Source organism: Ochlerotatus camptorhynchus, unplaced genomic scaffold (genome assembly GCF_037179485.1).
Source record: "Ochlerotatus camptorhynchus isolate MF236.1 unplaced genomic scaffold, CSIRO-AGI_Acam_v1.1 ptg000371l, whole genome shotgun sequence".
NCBI lineage: Eukaryota > Metazoa > Arthropoda > Insecta > Diptera > Culicidae > Ochlerotatus > Ochlerotatus camptorhynchus.
Genome location: NW_027040859.1, coordinates 213,989 through 232,459, shown reverse-complemented (window position 1 = coordinate 232,459; position 18,471 = coordinate 213,989). Strand labels below are relative to the sequence as shown.

The following is an 18,471-nucleotide window of genomic DNA, read 5'->3' as shown; positions in this document are numbered from 1 at the left end:
AAATTTATGGACGAAATCAGGAGATGCTAGCGCCACGTAACTGCGATGTTCCCACTTATCTTTACACAAGTTTCTGACGGAGCTTGGACATCTGTTCTCTGTGCTAATACTCGACTGTAGTACTCGAGTATTAGTACAAGACACTGAAGAAAGAAGTCTGCACATTGTAGACGAAATACGCGTATCTGTCAAGGATAAGCAAAAATAGTGGAATTAATTCTCTCTTTCTTTATATAGTTTTATGCGTTTTGTACAAGATTCATCCATTGTATCAAGAAATTTGTATGAAATTGCATTGAAATTAATCAAAAGCAAACGATCACTGAAATTTTCAAGGGCTGTCACAGACTTATCACCCTCGGTTAGTGCTTATTCCTGCCACAAGGTCATCTGAAGACTGTCCCCGATGAAATGGTGTCGGTCGGTATTGGCCTAAATGACGCTTTCTAGGGGATTTTTTCAATAGTAGTTATCATATCATATATTGGAATTGTTACGAATATTCAACTATTTATCAACAACCCAGGCCTAAGCGGACAAAGTGAATATGCAAAAGTCATCCGAAGACTGTCCTCAATGCAATGGTGTCGGTCGGTATCGGCCTAAATGGCGCTTTCTTGGGGATTTTTTCAATAGTAGTTCTCATACCATTTAACGAATATTCAACTATTTATCAACAACCCAGGCCTAATCGAATGAAGTGAATATGCAAAAGTAATCTGAAGACTGTCCTCGATGTAATGGGAGTTTTGTCAATAGTATTTATCAGACAGGCATTCCATATATTTAAATCGAAAGAAAAAACGATCATAACACCATTTGCGCGAGCAGACTTGCATTCAATTTGCTAGAATGTTGGATTTGCTGGCGCACTTGCGTACAAGTTGCCCCCCTTTAGGTGCCCATGATACAATTTATTGCATTATAACCTATCCATCCGGGACGACGCTGGCAAGCTCAATGTCTCCCATACCACTGTGCAGAGGGCCAAGAAACGAGACGAGTTGTCGACGTTTAAGAAGGTGAAGGTGGCGAACCGAGATTACAAACAAAACACGTCGGCAAAGCAGCGGTCCTGAAAGCTGTATTCGAATCTGCTCACAAAGTTCGACCATAGAGGTAACTCTAAGACATGAAGGTCCCGAAATAACGTGCTCAACTTTTTGGCTCAGCTCTGGTACTATCTTCGGTCCCAAGCTAACCGATGCACCCCTCGAGACATAGGAAAATACACGAACCCCTCATTTTATCTGTCAAACTTTCATAGCGGATCAAAACAAACATAGTGTAGTACTAGAATTCCGGCTAGAATGGGGTACGTTAATCGATTTGTTTGGGACCAATAGGCTACTAAAGTGGTGAGCCAATTTAAAATCGTTAGTTTCGTATTGATTGTTGGTTCGACTGTGTCGTCATGGACGACGAAACTTACACACCAAAAAATTATGAATTTTAATGGTGATGTAAATATCCATGCATGCTAAAATTGAAGCATGTAAACTTCCTTTTCACGTAAACTACCAACTTGCAAGAAATATTGCTTACAAAGATGGATGGTTGCATACAATATTTAGAATATTTCATTAAATGACTCATAAATGTACATGATCTGTAATGTGAATTTGTATGATATGTGACGCTCCATTTATGTGCATTATAGTGACAGACATTTACACTACTTTTTCGAACTGTGTATGAAGGCGGATTTCAAGCAGCTTCCGGGACAGGAGTTTTATACCGCATCAGAAAAAAGGGTAGGTAGCTGAAATTTTCAAAACCATTAAACTATCGAAGTTCCTGAGAAATTATCTCGTCTGGCAGGCCCATATGCACGTATGGTCTAAAAAGCGACATTTTCATAACTACGGGAACCATCAATCAAGAGATCTACTTTTCTAAATCGATGCCAGATGACATTTTGGAATGGTGGCCATCGGTTCAAGAAAATCTGTCAAATACCCTACACTATGGGTATTTCTGGATAGGGGATGACGTGTAAAGGCTGGAAATCGATGCCAGACTAAATTTTGGAATTCAATATGGCGAACATAGGTTCAAGAAAAACTGTCAAATACCCTACAATAAGAAAAGGGGACGACATTTAGAGGCCAGAAATCGATGCCAGACGTCATTTTGGAATCCAAGATGGCAGCCATTGGTTCAAGAAAATTCGTCAAATGTCCAATAATATGGGTATTTCCGGATAGGGGATGAGGTGTAGAGGCTGGAAATCGATGCCAGACGGTATTTTTGAATCCAAGATGACGTCCATCGGTTCAAGAAAAACTTTCAAATACCGTACAATATGGGTATTTCCGGAAAGGGAACGACGTGTAGAGGCAGAAAATCGATGCCAGACAACATTTTGGAAACAGCGGCGCCGCTGGTGTATACACAGCAAAAAAAATGTAATATCGATCAACGTAATTCAAGCTGATGTATGAAATAATGATGTAATAGCAAAACGCAGATACAATATTACATCAATGGATGTAATTTTGTTCGCAAAATCGATGTACATTGTACAATGTGATATTACACTACCGATGGATTGACCTGGTTGCAGCAGTTTCGATGTAATATTCAACAACTTTTTTTGCTGTGTACACTGAGGCAAATAGACTTTAGAATTTCATAAGGCTCGACTTATGACCAACACATATGAATTTCATAAGCGTGACTTATGAAAGATTTTCGGGTGACATCTTCTTCTTCGCATTTCAAGCTTATTGCATATCGCATGTTAGCTTATTGCGTGCTCTCAACTTAGTGTTCTAGATGCACTTCCACAGTTATTAATTGAGAGCTTTCGATGCCTGTACCATTTTTGCATTGGTATAATTGTGTGGCAAGTCCAATCATACTTCTATGCCCAGGGAAGTCGAGACATTTTCCAACCCGAAACATTCCTAAACCGGACCGGGAATCGAACCCAACCACCTCCAGCATGATCTTGCTTTGTAGCTGCGCCTTTACCGACTGAGCTAAGGGAGGCCCCGGGTGACATGAGGTAGCTCTTATACGCTTTTAACCATTTCATTTTCCCAAGCGTTGAAAGACGAGTGGTCAACACACGGGCCTCGTAATCTCAACGGCTATGGTTCGGTTCCAGTCTGCTCCAATTTATTATTTTTTTGTCAACATTATTTTTCATAAGGCAAATCAGTGAAATTCATACTGATTTCATGTGGCTAAAATTCATTAGTGGATCTTATGGAATTCTTATGTCCAATTGCCTCAGAGAAGTGGTAAGCGTGATTACCTCTCACCCCAGCAGGCCTGGCTTCAATCCCAGTCGGCGCCGCCGGAGTGTTCTGAGGCATAACATCTCTGATCACGCCTTCCTTCGAAAGGGAAGTAAAGCCGTTAGTCCCCGGTTCATGAGTTGATGGGTCGATAGGTAGGGTCCAGGTGTGGGAGCTGCCCCGCTGGCGTCGGTAGCATTGGTGCTTAGCACGGAAAACATGATCGTCGGAAAAACAAATCAAGGGAAAAAAAAACATTTTGGGATCCAAGATGGCGGCCATCGGTTAAAAAAAAACGACGTACACTCATAAAATAAATCACACAACCAGTGGAAAATATCCATATGAATTTCATGTAACTTTCATGTGATCCCATAATTGGAAATTGCACCACGAAATCACATGAACGTTATGTGTCCAATGAAATCTATGGCCCTTATTACGGTTCTCACTTCCACGTTCACTTTCACTTCACGCACACATCACTTCACTTGTTTTTACCTATTACCGTTGTCACGTACAGCGAAGTAATGAAAATGAACTCCGTGAAGTGACAGTGACAGTTAGGTGGTGTTCGGAATGGCCCTGTTCATTTCTCGTGACGTTCGTATTCGACTGCAAAGCACTGTCACGTGCTTATCTGCTGTTTTGTTTTGAAAATCGACGGAAATTTCCTTGCATGTAGTTTTTTTTTTTGAAAATGGGTGTGGAATTATGGTTTGATACCGACAGTGAAGACGAGGAGGAATATTCCAATCTTGCTGTAGATCGAACGCGGATAAGGGATAATTCTAATCCGTTGGATCAAACCGAAAAATCGTAAGTATATGGAAACAGATTACTAGCTAAAATTTGAACGTGTATATCGAAACTTACATCACAGACAAACAGACGTAACTCTTCATTGTGTATCTTCGTTCACGCATTTAACGGTTGATTTGAATATAATAAGTTTCGCGAACTACTCGCCGCAGCGCTGGCATCGGATCGCTTTGACGTTTCTTTACATTTGATAAAACTTGTATGCAATATTGTATGCGAGGTAGCGAGCAAGCTTGTTTTCCGCGAGAAGCCCGAGAGATGTCGTTACTGAGGTCCTATGTTTTGAGGTACTATGTTTTCAAGAAAAACTTTTTCAAAGTGTTACGTCTGTTTGTCTGTGCTTACATACTTCACATACGTTTTCCACCCGAAAAAAAATAACAACAAAAATACAATAAAAAACAATGTGACAATAAGACGAAAATTATTGTCTTAACAATGATTTATATTGGTACGTCTACAATAATTTTACCTTGATTTATGTTGTACAAAACAGCAAATTTCATGGTAAATGGAAAATTTACAATAAAAAAGGGGGGTTGTTAAGTATCTTAACAATGAAATTTTCGTGATTTCCCCATATAATTTTTTTTCAATAACATTATATATTATTGTTATTTTACTGTTGGTTGGCGAATTTATTGATTAAAAAAAATAACAGTGTACTTTAGAGTGTATGTGTTGGCTTGACAGATCTACTTTATCGACTTTAAAAATAAATCGAAAAAATAAAACATCGCTTCGGGAAGGTAAGGGGGTGGTATGTCTGTTACGGGTGAGTCCTTTTTTTACTGGTTATGGATTGAGATTCGATCCGGAACTTGTGAGAAATGGAGGTCAACTCCCCTGCACTCGATCTCTCTAGGTCACGTCTTCTTGGTGGTTGAGCGTCGTTGATAAGTTAATGCATTCAACTGGGGAGAATCGCCCATGAAATATGCTTCCACCTGAGAGTTATTTCCTGACATCTTCAAGTGGTGGATTTTTTTATTATTATTGTATGATTATTGACTGCACGGAAAAGGTCTGCATTAAGCGAGATTTAGATGAGGCAGGAGAGTTGAGTTCAACTCAAACCGATCTGGTCATAGGCGTTCAATTGACTTGGCAACGAATAGAGCCAAACGAACTGTCAAAGCAAGACCCTAATAAAAAATAACCATAAACGAACGATAACCCAAATCATTGAACTATTCCACAAATGGTTTGGATGATACCCAGAACACGTCGTTAAGCAAATTAACCATACAATTTTTATTAGGGGAGCCATACGAGCAGCGCCTATCTTGATTACATTGGCAGTGTTGCTGACCCTCTCATAGTCTGCATGCTTCAATCAGATTTATTTTTATTGTTCGTGAAGTAACCCACAATAAAAACACACCAATATTTAATGTAACAACAATTTTTATTGTAATAGAGTTGTTCATTATTGTTCGTGATCGAATCATGTTAACACTAAAATAAATGAAAAATACAATAAAAATCACTGTAACAACATTTTATTATGTACATTCATTGTACAGCTAGGTAGCAGTTTTGCCGTTTTCGGAAGGGTACAACATTATAACAATCATTTTTATTGTCGACAATAAAAATTAATGTTAGAGCATTGTTTCCACTGAAAATTTCACTGTAATTTTTTTTTCGGGCAGTTTCATTCAATTCTTCAGAGTATCCAAGGAGATTTTCAAATACCTACTGGATATAATCGATGCAAAAATCAATCCAGTACAACCAACAATCAATACGAAACTAACGATTTTAAATTGGTTCACTCCTTGACTAGCCTATTGGTCCCAAGCAAACGATTAACGTACCCCATTCTAGTCGAAATTCTACTACTACACAATGTTTGTTTTGATTCGTTATGAAAGTTTGACAGATAAAATGAGGGGTTAGTGGATTTTCCTGTGTTTCGAGTGGTGAATCGATTAGCTTGGGACCGAAGAGAGTACCAGAGCTGAGCCAAAAAGTTGAGTACGTTATTTCGGGACCTTCTAGTCTTAGAGTTACCTCTATGGTACAACCACAAACGAAGTGACAGACGGAGCGGCTCGAAAACTTTGGTGACGCACCTGCTATTGCAATTTTTCAGTGTACCACATGGCAACACCACTACTACTGGATTGTACCACATGGCAACACTACTAATGGATTGTACCACATGGCAACACTAAATGTACTAGAATGTTTTGGTTCTATCTCTTTCACTCTACATAACAAATGACAAAATGATTCACTCCTTGCACACTGTCAAAGATCATATTGCACACAAAGTCAACTATGTTCAAATCAAAACAAAAATACCAGCCCATCTGAAGGCTGATGGCATAAGCTTCTAAGAATATTCTATCACAGCGAACCACATTATTTTAATTGATTTCTTCGCCCAGTTAGTCGTCTGTAACTTCGTTTGTGGTACAACCAACAATCAATACGAAACTAACGATTTTAAATTGGCTCACCACTTTAGTAGCCTATTGGTCCCAAGCAAACGATTAACGTACCCTATTCTAGTTGAAATTCTATTACTGCACTATGTTTGTTTTGATTCGCTATGACAGTTTGACAGATAACATCAGGGGTGTGTGGATTCATGCAGAACATGCAGGGGTGAGTGAAATAGCTTGGGACTGCTTGGGACCGTTGTTCTGGTACTGAGTGAGCCAAAAATAATAATGATTTTCTTCGGGACCCAGTGGTCTTAGAGTTACCTCTATGGTACAACTGTCCACGTCAGTGCCTCCAATGATCATGCTGGCAGCTTCGTTGAGGTTTTTTGCAGAAGGCAACTACACTCAAAAATATTACTAAAATAAGAAAGATTAAAATTTAATCATTTTATGCATAACCAATGTTTATACATTGATTCGATTATTTTATTTTATCAAAATTATACTAAGTCCGACTACTGGCAAAGAATTCGATCAGTGTATACCGCTGACAGCAAAGCTGTACAAAAATTAAAAGTGCTGAAGGACGAAAACTGTTTTGGAAAGACTCCATTATCGTTCCAGCCCTCTCGTCGAGCTTCACACGCTGCAGGATATGTTGACAATCAGGAATAGGAATTCCTGTCCTTGTCTTTATCCATAGTTCACCAAGGAGTAAACAAAGCTTTAGTAAGTATTGAAGAATTGAATCAGTTAAGATTTGAGAAGAATATTTGAATAATAATTTTGTTTTTAGCTTCAAGCAACGTTGGCAAGCAAATAAGCCCAAGTACCACAATCTCCAAAATTCAATTGCACCATGTTTGCAAGCTTAGGACCTTCGTGGCACCGAATGAAGATGACGGGTTTTGAAACGGTGAAGAACTGCTGGTAAGGTGAATTTGAACAGTTTCGCTTGCCAAGTGCCAACTCTAAACTAGATCCAAACATCCTCTCTTTCCAGGCCGGTTACAACGCCAAAAAATATGAACCTGAATCCGATCACTCGCTAGCGCCATTCGGTTTACACCATCACGGTCAATTTCTTCCGCATGTTGGACAGTAGGGGGTTAACTATAAAGACACTCCGAACTTGAACGAAACTGGCGCGGATTGATATCAGACCGTTTGAACAATTTCGGAAGCGTGAGACTACAGTTTTGAAATCGCCATAGGCCAGCGATTGTTTGCCCCTTTGATGGATGTGCAGTGTAGATTTTGCTAGGAGACTCGGCTGTCCTGTCAATATCAATCTTATGGAAACGATCAACACGAGGAATCACCGGATAGCAGCTGATCCAAGTTGCCACATCTCAATGCCCACGGAAACCACATAGATAACATTTTGGATACCCACTATTGCACTTATTTATCGGTTCGAATTTTCTGCATATCATTATTAATTAATCCAGTTTATGTTATATGATTTATTGTGATAAATAATAATTGACAATAAATTTGCTCCTGTAACATTATTATTATGTTTAAAATTAATAACATTGGAAATATCACTGACGAGCTTATAAAAATACTATTCATGGAATAAATCGAGGGCGACGACTCTATCTACGCTGCAGGAAAGATTGTGTTGTGCTATGGCTAGCTGCTCGCACGCTGAGTAGATAGAAAGAAGATTGATGAAAATTCTGAAGATTTCCTGCAAAAAGATGATGCGCGATGCAAGTAGATGCGAGAAATGCAAGAAGATTTTTCGAAGATTGATTCGCTAGTGTGAGATTTTTTGAGCATCTAAAATTGAGATTTAGATGTGTCGTCCCCCTCGGAATAAATCGCATTTATGCATCATTTGAATATTCGCACTTTATACATTTGACTGCATAAAGCATTTTTATACTAAGTCAGTTTTCTCTCCCTTTATACCAATCTATGCGTCGGTCAGGAGAGTTGCGATTTAGCGTAACTTTTAATCTATTTAGATTTGAAAATCTTTTGAGTGTACCAGAAGGGCGTAGGTAACGATAGATTTATCGGATTGGCACAACCAACGATGTCTTATAGTACGTTCAGACTACAGAGTTATAACATGTTATAGCGCTATCTTGATGGTGGTTTCTGTGTTGAAATTAGTTGACAACCGTTATAACATGTTATAACTCTCCAGTCTGGACAGCGTTTTAAACACAAACGAAGTGACAGACGGAGCGGCTCGAAAACTTTGGTGACTAACCTGCTATTGCAATTTTTCAGTGTACCACATGGCAACACCACTTCTACTGGACTGTACCACATGGCAACACTACTACTGGATTGAACTAGCATTTTCACCAATTGAACTAGAACGTTTTGGTGCTATCTCTTTCACTCTACTCTAAACTGAAATGCATAAAAAAAATTACAAAATGGTACACTCTTTGCACACTGTCAAAGATCATATTGCACACAAAATCAACTATGTTCAAATCAAAACAAAAAAACTAGCCCATCTGGTGGCTGATGGCACAAGCTTCTAAGAAAATTCTATTACAGCGAACCACATTATTTTAATTGATTTCTTCGCCAGTTAGTCGTCTGTCACTTCGTTTGTGGTCTTAAGTGCTGCAACTTCTGTTGGACATTATTGAAACTGAAGTGTGCCCAGCTGTAATCCAGTTTCCATTCGAAGAAAGAGAAACAAATGCGATTAAACTGGGTTTCTACGAGAAAACTGGATTTCCAGGAGTAATCGAATGCGTAGATGGAACCCACGCATCATCCCTCCGGCTCACGATAAACACCTGTTTTACAACCGTAAAGGCTTTTACAGTCTGAATGTTATGTTGGTAAAGTAGATGCAAGGTGTTAGATCTCATTAATTTTACTCATGCAAATATTTGTAAAATTTACAGGTTTGTGATCATAACTTTATGATTCGGTATCTCGATGCCAACCACCCGGGCTCCTCCCACGACTCTTTTGTATGGAATGGCAATTCGCTGAGTTAGTTGCGTTTACAAAGATTCGACAATAGGGAGAGGAACTCCTGGTTACTCGGTAAGAATAGAGTTATTGAGCGTATTGAAATACTGTCAAGATTCCTTCTTCTTAGTGGAAAATATGTCAAAAAATTTTGTTTTGTCTGCAACTTATTTATTTTTTTTTTTTCCTTTGGTTTGTTTTTTTCCGTCGATCTTGTTTTCCGTGCTGAGCACCAATGCTACCGACGTGCCAGGAAGGCAGCTCCCACACCTGGACCCTACCTATCGACCCATCAACTCATGAACCGGGGGCCAACGCCTTTACTTCCCATCCGAAGGAAGGCGTGATCAGAGATGTTATGCCTCAGAAGATCCCGGCGGCGCCGACGGGGATTGAACCCAGGCCTGTTGGGATGAGAGGTAATCACGCTTACCACTACACCACCGGCGCCGTTATGTCTGCAACTTAGTGTTTCATGATTTCAACAGTTTTTAAATGTATGTAACACGCATGGAAAATAAGGAAACCTCTAAAGTTTTCTGGACGACAGCCAATTGAATCTATAATGTCCAAAGTTGTATCATAGAGGTAACTCTAAGACTAATAGCACAAACGAAGTGACAGACGACTAACTGGCGAAGAAATCAATTAAAATAATGTGGATCGCTGTAATAGAATTTTCTTAGAAGCTTGTGCCATCATCCACCAGATGGGTAGTATTTTTGTTTTGGTTTTGCACAAAGTTGATTTTGTGTACAATGATTCTTTGACAGTGTGCAAAGAGTGCGTATCATTTTGTCATTTTTTTTATGCATTTCAGTTTTGAGTAGAGTGAAATAGATAGAACCAAAACATTCTAGTACATTTGGTGAAAATGCTAGTTCAATCCAGTAGTAGCAACAATCAATACGAAACTAACGATTTTAAATTGGCTCACCACTTTAGTAGCCTATTGGTCCCAAGCAAACGATTAACGTACCCTATTCTAGTCGAAATTCTAGTACTACGCAATGTTTGTTTTGATTCGCTATGAAAGTTTGACAGATAAAATGAGGGGTTATTGGTTTTTCCTATGTTTCGAGGGGTGATTCGACAAGCTTGGGACCGAAGATAGTACCAGAGGTGAGCCAAAAAGTTGAGCACGTTTCTTCGGGACCTACTTGTCTTATGGTGGTAAGCTCCAACCGATATTATCCTCGGATTAAATCCTGATCAAGAATGTTCGACTACTTTGATGTTGACGTCAGAGTTAATCAACACGAATCTAGGCAAACATTTTGTATATCATCCAAACAGGGACGGTATTAAAAGTTAATCCGAGTTGGAGCTTACCACCATTAGAGTTACCTCTATGGTAGTAGTGTTGCCATCAAGCATGGGAAAAATCGTTTAATTTTGCATTCACTACTCACTCACACGTATACAACATCAGAACCGAACAGCAGCTTGTGCGAGCCGCACTGATTTCGTTCGTATTCGCATTGTTTCTATTTTCTTCGATGAACGCAGGATTGAGCAAAACAGACAGCTGAGCGTAACATGAATGATTCTGAGTGTAGTAGTGTGGATGATTTCTCTTTTATTATTTTTGCCATGCTGAGCCTTTTACGATTGCATTCTGCTGAGTGAGCTGAATGAGAATTTTGCAGAAAGAATCACTTTTGTTTTCTAGCCTTAAACATACATTGACACATTTAAAATGCTGTTAATATGGAGAAAACGGTTATACTGTAACACATAAACATAAGCGTCAAGCAAATACCGTAAAACTGCTGTGGCCAATTCAACTGATTTAAATCAGTGAGCCAAAACCTATCTGACTCGGCTATTTAAATCGTTAGCATTCGGATCTTACGCATTCAATCTGGTTCTCCCTCGGTAGAGAAAAATTTTCGGCTGCCTTTCAGTTTATCCTTCTTTTATTCTACTGCTGTCAGTTCTGAGTCGACCTGCGGTGTCACTTGGTTGGAAGAATTTACACTCGTTCGGCAATCTGTTTGTAGGTGAGGATGGCTATTTTGATTCTGTGGCACTCGCGCGAGTGAATGAATTTTCCCATGCTTGGTTGCCATGTGGTACAATCCAGTAGTAGTGGTGTTGCCATGTGGTACCCTGAAAAATTGCAATAGCAGGTTAGTCACCAAAGTTTTCGAGCCGCTCCGTCTGTCACTTCGTTTGTGCTAATAGGTCCCGAAAAACGTGCTCAACCTTTTGGCTCAGTTCTGGTACTATCTTTGGTCCCAAGATAATCAATGCACCCCTCGAAACATGGGAAAATCCACGAACCCCTCATTTTATCTGTCAACGTTAATCGTTTGCTTGGGACCAATAGGCTAGTCAAGTAGTGAGTCAATTTCAAATCGATAGTTACTCATCGTCACTGTCGTCCCGTTCCGCTTCTTCGTATTCATCTTCAGCATTAGTACTGCCAGTTGTTTTCCGTCCCATCTCAAAATCGAGTTTCTGCTTCTTATATTTAAGCAGCTGCAACTGATATTGCAGCTGCTGACTTTTATGCTTCTGCTTTTCGAGCAGCATTTGCTTGTTGAAGTTGAAGTTCTCCTCGACCAGCTGAAAACGCTTCATTTCTAACTCAAACCGCTTCTTGTGTAAATCGTACGATTAACGCGAATATCGAGCATAATCCGATACATGCAGCTTCATCTTGCTGTGATCGTCGGTCTGCTTTTCGAGGAAAACTTTTCTATAATTTCGTTTGGTTGCTCGACCACGGCCACTCGTAGCTGGCTGACCTCTTCCATCCTCACGGGTTACATTATCATGCGTTGGCTGATCTTCCGTGGCCCTCGGTTCCTCGATAGGATCTTCGACGCAACGGTCCGCTTGGCGTTCACCAATTGCGAATTGACTAGGTGATGATTGCGTTCCAAAAACAAAACCTATGTTTTCGAAAAGAGGATGTTAGTTATGGTAGAAAATTTTGTAATAGTTCATCATTTTATCATTGTGCTTGACCGCTCTCTCTAGTGAAAGGAGACGAATGATAGTTTCTTCCAGATCGTTGAACGAATGTAGTGTGATATCACAAACGAAGTGACAGACGGAGCGGCTCGAAAACTTTGGTGACTAACCTGCTATTACAATTTTTCAGTGTACCACATGGCAACACCACTACTACTGGATTGTACCACATGGAAACACTACTACTTTTTTTTTTTGGATTGTACTAGCATTTTCACCAAATGTATTAGAATTTTTTGGTTCTATCTCTTTCACTCGACTGAAATGCATAAAAAAATGACAAAATGATACAAAATGATTGCACACTGTCAAAGAATCATTGTACACAAAATCAACTTTGTTCAAATCAAAACAAAAAAACTAACCCATCTGGTGGATGATGGCACAAGCTTCCAAGAAAATTCTATTACAGTGAACCACATTATTTTAATGGATTTCTTCGCCAGTTAGTCGTCTGTCACTTCGTTTGGGTAATATGAAGTGCGTTCCTAATAGAAACTAAGTGAAAGCTTTTTTCAGTGTAGGCTGTTGGCTTCGACAACACCACTCTAAGACCAGAAGTTCCCGAATAAACATGCTCAACTTTTTGGCTCAGCTCTGGTACTAAAGGGCGAACACGAAATTATTGCGACACATTCAACAGGGCATAACTTTTTTACCATTGGGTAAAAATCAACCAAATTTTGCACACTTTCTCATTGATGTGTATTGTGTACATGCTGTCAAACTCGAAGTCATGTTTTTCGATTCAACGAAAATGGAGGTGAACCAACGCGAGTTGAGAGAACAAATTCTTTCCAAACACCTGGAATTTCCTGACCTGTCGCACCGGCAGTTGGGAAAAATGTTGAACATTCACCATTCAACCGTCTCCAGAGTGTTGAAGCGGTTCCAGGAGCGGTTGACGTTGGACCACGGCAAAGGAGCTGGAAGAAAACCGGGACCGGAGAACAAAAAAGACGGAGGGAAAGGTGAAGCGGATGATTAAAGCAAATCCCAACGTCTCCAGCAGTGATTTGGCTAAACAGATCGGCATTTCGCAGAGCTACGTCCAGAATGCAAAGAAGAGAGCTGGACTACATACATACAAGGTACAGAACTTCCCAAACCGCGATGAGCGGCAACAATCGACGGCTAAAACTCGGGCACGGAAGCTCTACGAGAAGATGCTGACAAAATATGGCTGCTGTGTGATGGACGACGAAACGTATATAAAAGCCGATTTTAAGCAAATTTCGGGGTTGGAGTTTTTCACCGGCAAGAGCAAGTTCGATGTGGACGACAAATTTAAGAAGAAGAAAATGTCGAAGTTCGCCTCCAAATATCTCATTTGGCAGGCCATCTGCTCTTGCGGACTGAGGATTGAGCCTTTCGTGACAAAGGGCACAGTAAATGGCGAGATCTACAAATCTGAGTGCCTCGAGAAGCGCCTTTTGCCGTTCTTGCAGCAGCACGACGAAGCTTCGCTATTTTGGCCAGATTTGGCATCATGCCACTATTCTAAAAGTGTCCTGGAGTGGTATGAGGCCAATTCTGTCCATTTTGTTCCAAAGTACATGAATCCGCCAAACTGTCCGGAGCTGCGCCCGGTGGAGCAGTACTGGGCAATAATGAAGCGGGAACTTCGGAAGAGCAAGAAGACAGTCAAAGACGAGAAGGACATGTTAAGAAAATGGAAAAAAAAAAACTGAGAAACTAGTACCGGATGACACTGTAAAGACTTTGATGGAGGGCATCAAGCGAAAATGCCTTCAATTTAACACTCAAGGCTCCATCGATTAACTTTTCTTTTGATTTTTGAAGTAAATATATGTATAAAACTACCCTAAAATTTTGGTTTGATTCTAAACATTATAAGAAAATTGGCATGACATTTTCGGTGTCGCAATAATTTCGTGTTCGCCCTTTATCTCGGTCCCAAGCTAATCGATGCAGCCCTCGAAAAATAGGAAAATCCACGAGTCCCTCATTTTTGCTGTCAAACTTTCATAGCGAAGCTAAACATTGTGTGGTACTAGAATTTCGACTGGACTGGGGTACGTTAATCGATTTGCTTGGGACCAATGGGCTAGTCAAGTAGTGAACCAATTTGAAATGATTGTACGACTTTTCCCCGAAAACCAGTCCCCCGAAAACACTTTCCCCGAAAGTTACTGCCCCGAATGTAACTTTTCCCCGAATGGCACAGTTCCCAGAAAATAATTTCCCCGAATGTACCATATCCCCGAATCTGCGCATCTTCGCTGGTTAACTTCTTGTATCGAACAATACCACAATAAACATATTATTATTATTATTTAGCTTTATTTAGGAGGCTTTCAGCCTTAGGCTGGTTCGCCTCCAACAATAAACATATTAATGTGCGTCGAATAAAGACAATAGTTTGACTTTCGTTAAAACAAAATGTAAAGGTCAAGCTCCTGAAATCGGTGTAATCCTATTTCAGCAGCTTTTGACCTTTCCATGTAGTTTTAACGAAAGTCAAACTTTTGTCTTTATTCAACACATATTGATTTCTTCGTGCTCCATACAATTTTAGATTCACCCTATAAGGAGTCGCCATGTGACTAATATGTATGGCATGGGGACGCATGATATCTTTTCTTTGTTTGTATGGAGTTTTTTTTTTAACGGTCGTACCTATCAAACAAACACACACATTGTATGCAATTAGCTCCATGGATCATACCATATTATACGTCAAAGAATGAACTATGATTCAAAGAAGAAAAATTTCTTGCTACAAGCAAAATTTTCCCTTCTTTGTATCACAGCTCGTTCTTTAACGTTTTGAAAAATAAATATATTACTAATTTATCAAAGCGATATCTCATTGTAATAAAATTGAAGAACGAGCCGTGATACAAAGAAAGGAAAATGATATCTCTTTGATAAAACCAATTAGATACCCCAATAAAAAATTACCATAAACGAACGATAACCCAAATGTGTGAACTATTCCACAAATGCTTTGGATGATACACGTCGTTAAGTAAATTAACCATAACATTTTTATTAGGGTAGATATTATGCGATACGTTAAGAAACGAGCTGTGCTACAAAGAAGGAACATTTCTTGAAACAAACAACGATTTTTCTTCTTTGTATAAGGGGTGATGTACAAATTATGTCACGCCCTAAGGAGGGACGTGTAGAAATCTGTGATTGATTAATTTTGCCTCAATTTCGCGTGACATAATTAATGTATGGCCCCTAACGGCTCGTTTTTTTTTTATTTGATTACGATTAGATATCAGTTTTATAAATTAGTAAGATATTTATTCTTCAAAACTTTAAAGAACGAGCTGTGATACAAAGAAGGGAAAATTTTGTTTGTTGCAAGAATGTTTCCTTCTTTTTATCTTAGTTGATTATTTGACGTATAACTTGGTATGTTCCATGGAGCTAATTGCATAAAATGTATGTGTGTGTGTGTGTGTGTGTGTGTGTGTGTGTGTGTGTGTGTGTGTGTGTGTGTGTGTGTGTGTGTGTGTGTGTGTGTGTGTGTGTGTGTGTGTGTGTGTGTGTGTGTGTGTGTGTGTGTGTGTGTTGGATAGGTACGAACGTTAAAAAACTCCATACTAATAAATAAAAGATACCATGCGTCCCCATGCAATACATGCTATAGTCACTTTGCGACTCCTTATAGGCTGAATCCAAAATTGTATGGAGCAAAAAGAAAACACCATACGCCGATTTCAGAATATTCGGTAAAAAATTACAGGAAATCTGTGAAAAATCACCGAACTGTTTACTGAACGTTCAGCTGTTGAGATTTCGGTAAAATTTCACAGATTTCGGTGAAATAATCTTAGTGTGTGACCTTTACATGTAGTTTTAACGAAAGTCAAACTATTGTCTTAAGCGAACCCCACACGGTAAGAAATATTGTCAATACTTAAAAGTATTGACAATAATATTGATGATGTGAATACAGATATATTGTCAATACCGATGTATTGACGTCAATATAAAATGCATTGACAATACGATTATTGTCAATACAAACAGTCGTGTAGAGTCCACTTTAATTCGACACACATTGATATGTGTATTGTGGTATTGCTCGATACAAGTAGTTAACCAGCGAAAGATTTGATGAAACTGACACAATTTTCCCTTCTTTATATCAAAGCTCAGTCTTTATGCTCATTATAATCAGATATCAATTTGATAAACCGCCAAATGTCATAACCACAAACTTTATCTAGGGTGTTGAACGATTTTGTTCTGTTTATCAATATTCAGCAAAGATATTTTTCTCAATTTCATATAGATAAGTTGTAACAAACCCAAGGATCATATTTAAATAGATCGCACAGTGTAAATTGTATCTTTCGGGGAACTAGTTCTTTCGGGGAAATAGTTTTCGGGAAAACGTTCCTTTCGGGGAACTGGTTCATTCGGGGAATCGTATTCCGCGGATAAAACTTTCGAGGAAAGTGTTTTCGGGGAACTGGTTTTCGGAGAAAAGTCGTACAATCTTTGAAATCGTTAGTTCCACCTAGTTCCAGTAGTTATACTGGATATATCTAGATTAACATTTCAAGGGGTCCTTTCTGCATTTATCTATTAATTTTATGATTCATTAGATATTCTAATTGAGTAGCCACAGTTATGCAAACTTGCTTCATGCAATTTGTTTAAAGAAAAAAATGTAATCTTCCTCTTTTTATTCTTTGGCTATTATGCTCCAACCTGAACCTTACGCTTGCTCACAACTGAGGGGGTTAAAGGTAAAGGGGTGCAATTGATTTTGATTGATTCTCTTCATCGACTATGTCTTTCGTTAATAATTCAGCGGTAAACGTACTCCTTGATACAAATCCTATCCATGTCATGTACAGATGATAACCTCCTTTATCAAACTATGTAGCGGAAATTGGTTGGTAAAGCCGTGATTATCAAAAGCGAAAGTCGATGAAGAGAATGGATCATAATAACTTGTTCCCCTTTGCCCCCTCACCTTAGTGTTTTAAGAGATGAACTAGCCTATGGCTAAAAATCTCTATAATAAAGGAAAAAAAAAAAAACCTCGCCTTAGTGTTCTTTGAGCACTTCCAATGTTGTTAATTGAGCTTTCTTAGCCTGCACCATGTTTGCATTCGTATATTGTGTGGCAAGCATAATCATACTCTATTCCCAAGGAAATCGATAAGTTTTATATTGACCATCACCCCTATTCTGTATTTCGTTTCGAACGAAATTCTCATACAAAAAAATATTTTTTTGTATGAGAATTTCGTTCGAAACGAAATACAGAATAGGGGTGCATATCTCAAATTAGTGTATGTAAAGTTGTTCTCATGACCATGGCCAGGTGCTAGACATATAAGTTTAAAATTTTCTCACTATGTGGCATAAGCAATAATAAGTAAGACCTTAGCTCTATTTTAGGAATTATCTAGAAAGATTATGATTTTAAGTTTGAATATTTCCGGAACAGGAACAACATGAAGTGATCAGAAATCGATATCCGATACGGTTTTTGAACAAGGTAACAGTTGTTGAGAAATTTGAGACCCCAATCAATAGAAGACACATGGTTCCTGAGAGTTTCCGGATTCCTTGGGTCATTTACTTGAAACTATCGTACAACTATTGAGGTTATTCTAAGACCAGAGAACCCGAAGAAACGTGCTCAACTTTGGTACTCTCTTCGATCGCAAGCTAATCGTTGCACCCCTCGAAACATAGGAAAACCCACAAGCCCCTCATTTTATCGGTCAAACTTTCATAGCGAATCAAAACAAACATTGCGTAGTACTAGAATTTCGACTAGAATAGGGCACGTTAATCGATTTGATTGCTACCAATAGGCTAGTCAAGTAGTGAGCCAATTTAAAATCGTCAGTTTCTACCGGTTGGTACAACGGTACTAAAATCATGTCTGTCATAAGTACAACTCGCAACCTTTTCGTTTGATGTTTGTAACCAGCACGTTTAATGTTATCCAATAGACAGTGTTAGAACTATTTTGCGTTTTGGACTGTCCTCTGTGATTGTCATTAATTTTAAATTAAAACTATTGCTAGTTTCGAGTGCTTTTATTTTAAATGCTTTTCATCATA

The 18,471-nt window shown here is 39.0% G+C and overlaps 1 protein-coding gene across 1 annotated transcript; it reads left to right on the top strand.

Annotated features, from left to right (window-relative positions):
• The first annotated feature begins 3,945 nt into the window (after nt 1-3,945).
• On the top strand, nt 3,946-11,425 carry LOC135710163 (putative nuclease HARBI1). The gene is given in 8 exon segments (XM_065232675.1): nt 3,946-4,064; nt 5,723-5,797; nt 6,791-6,863; nt 8,460-8,520; nt 9,057-9,206; nt 9,209-9,282; nt 9,349-9,527; nt 11,422-11,425. Coding segments are annotated over 8 exon segments (735 nt in total).
• Nucleotides 11,426-18,471: the final 7,046 nt, after the last annotated feature.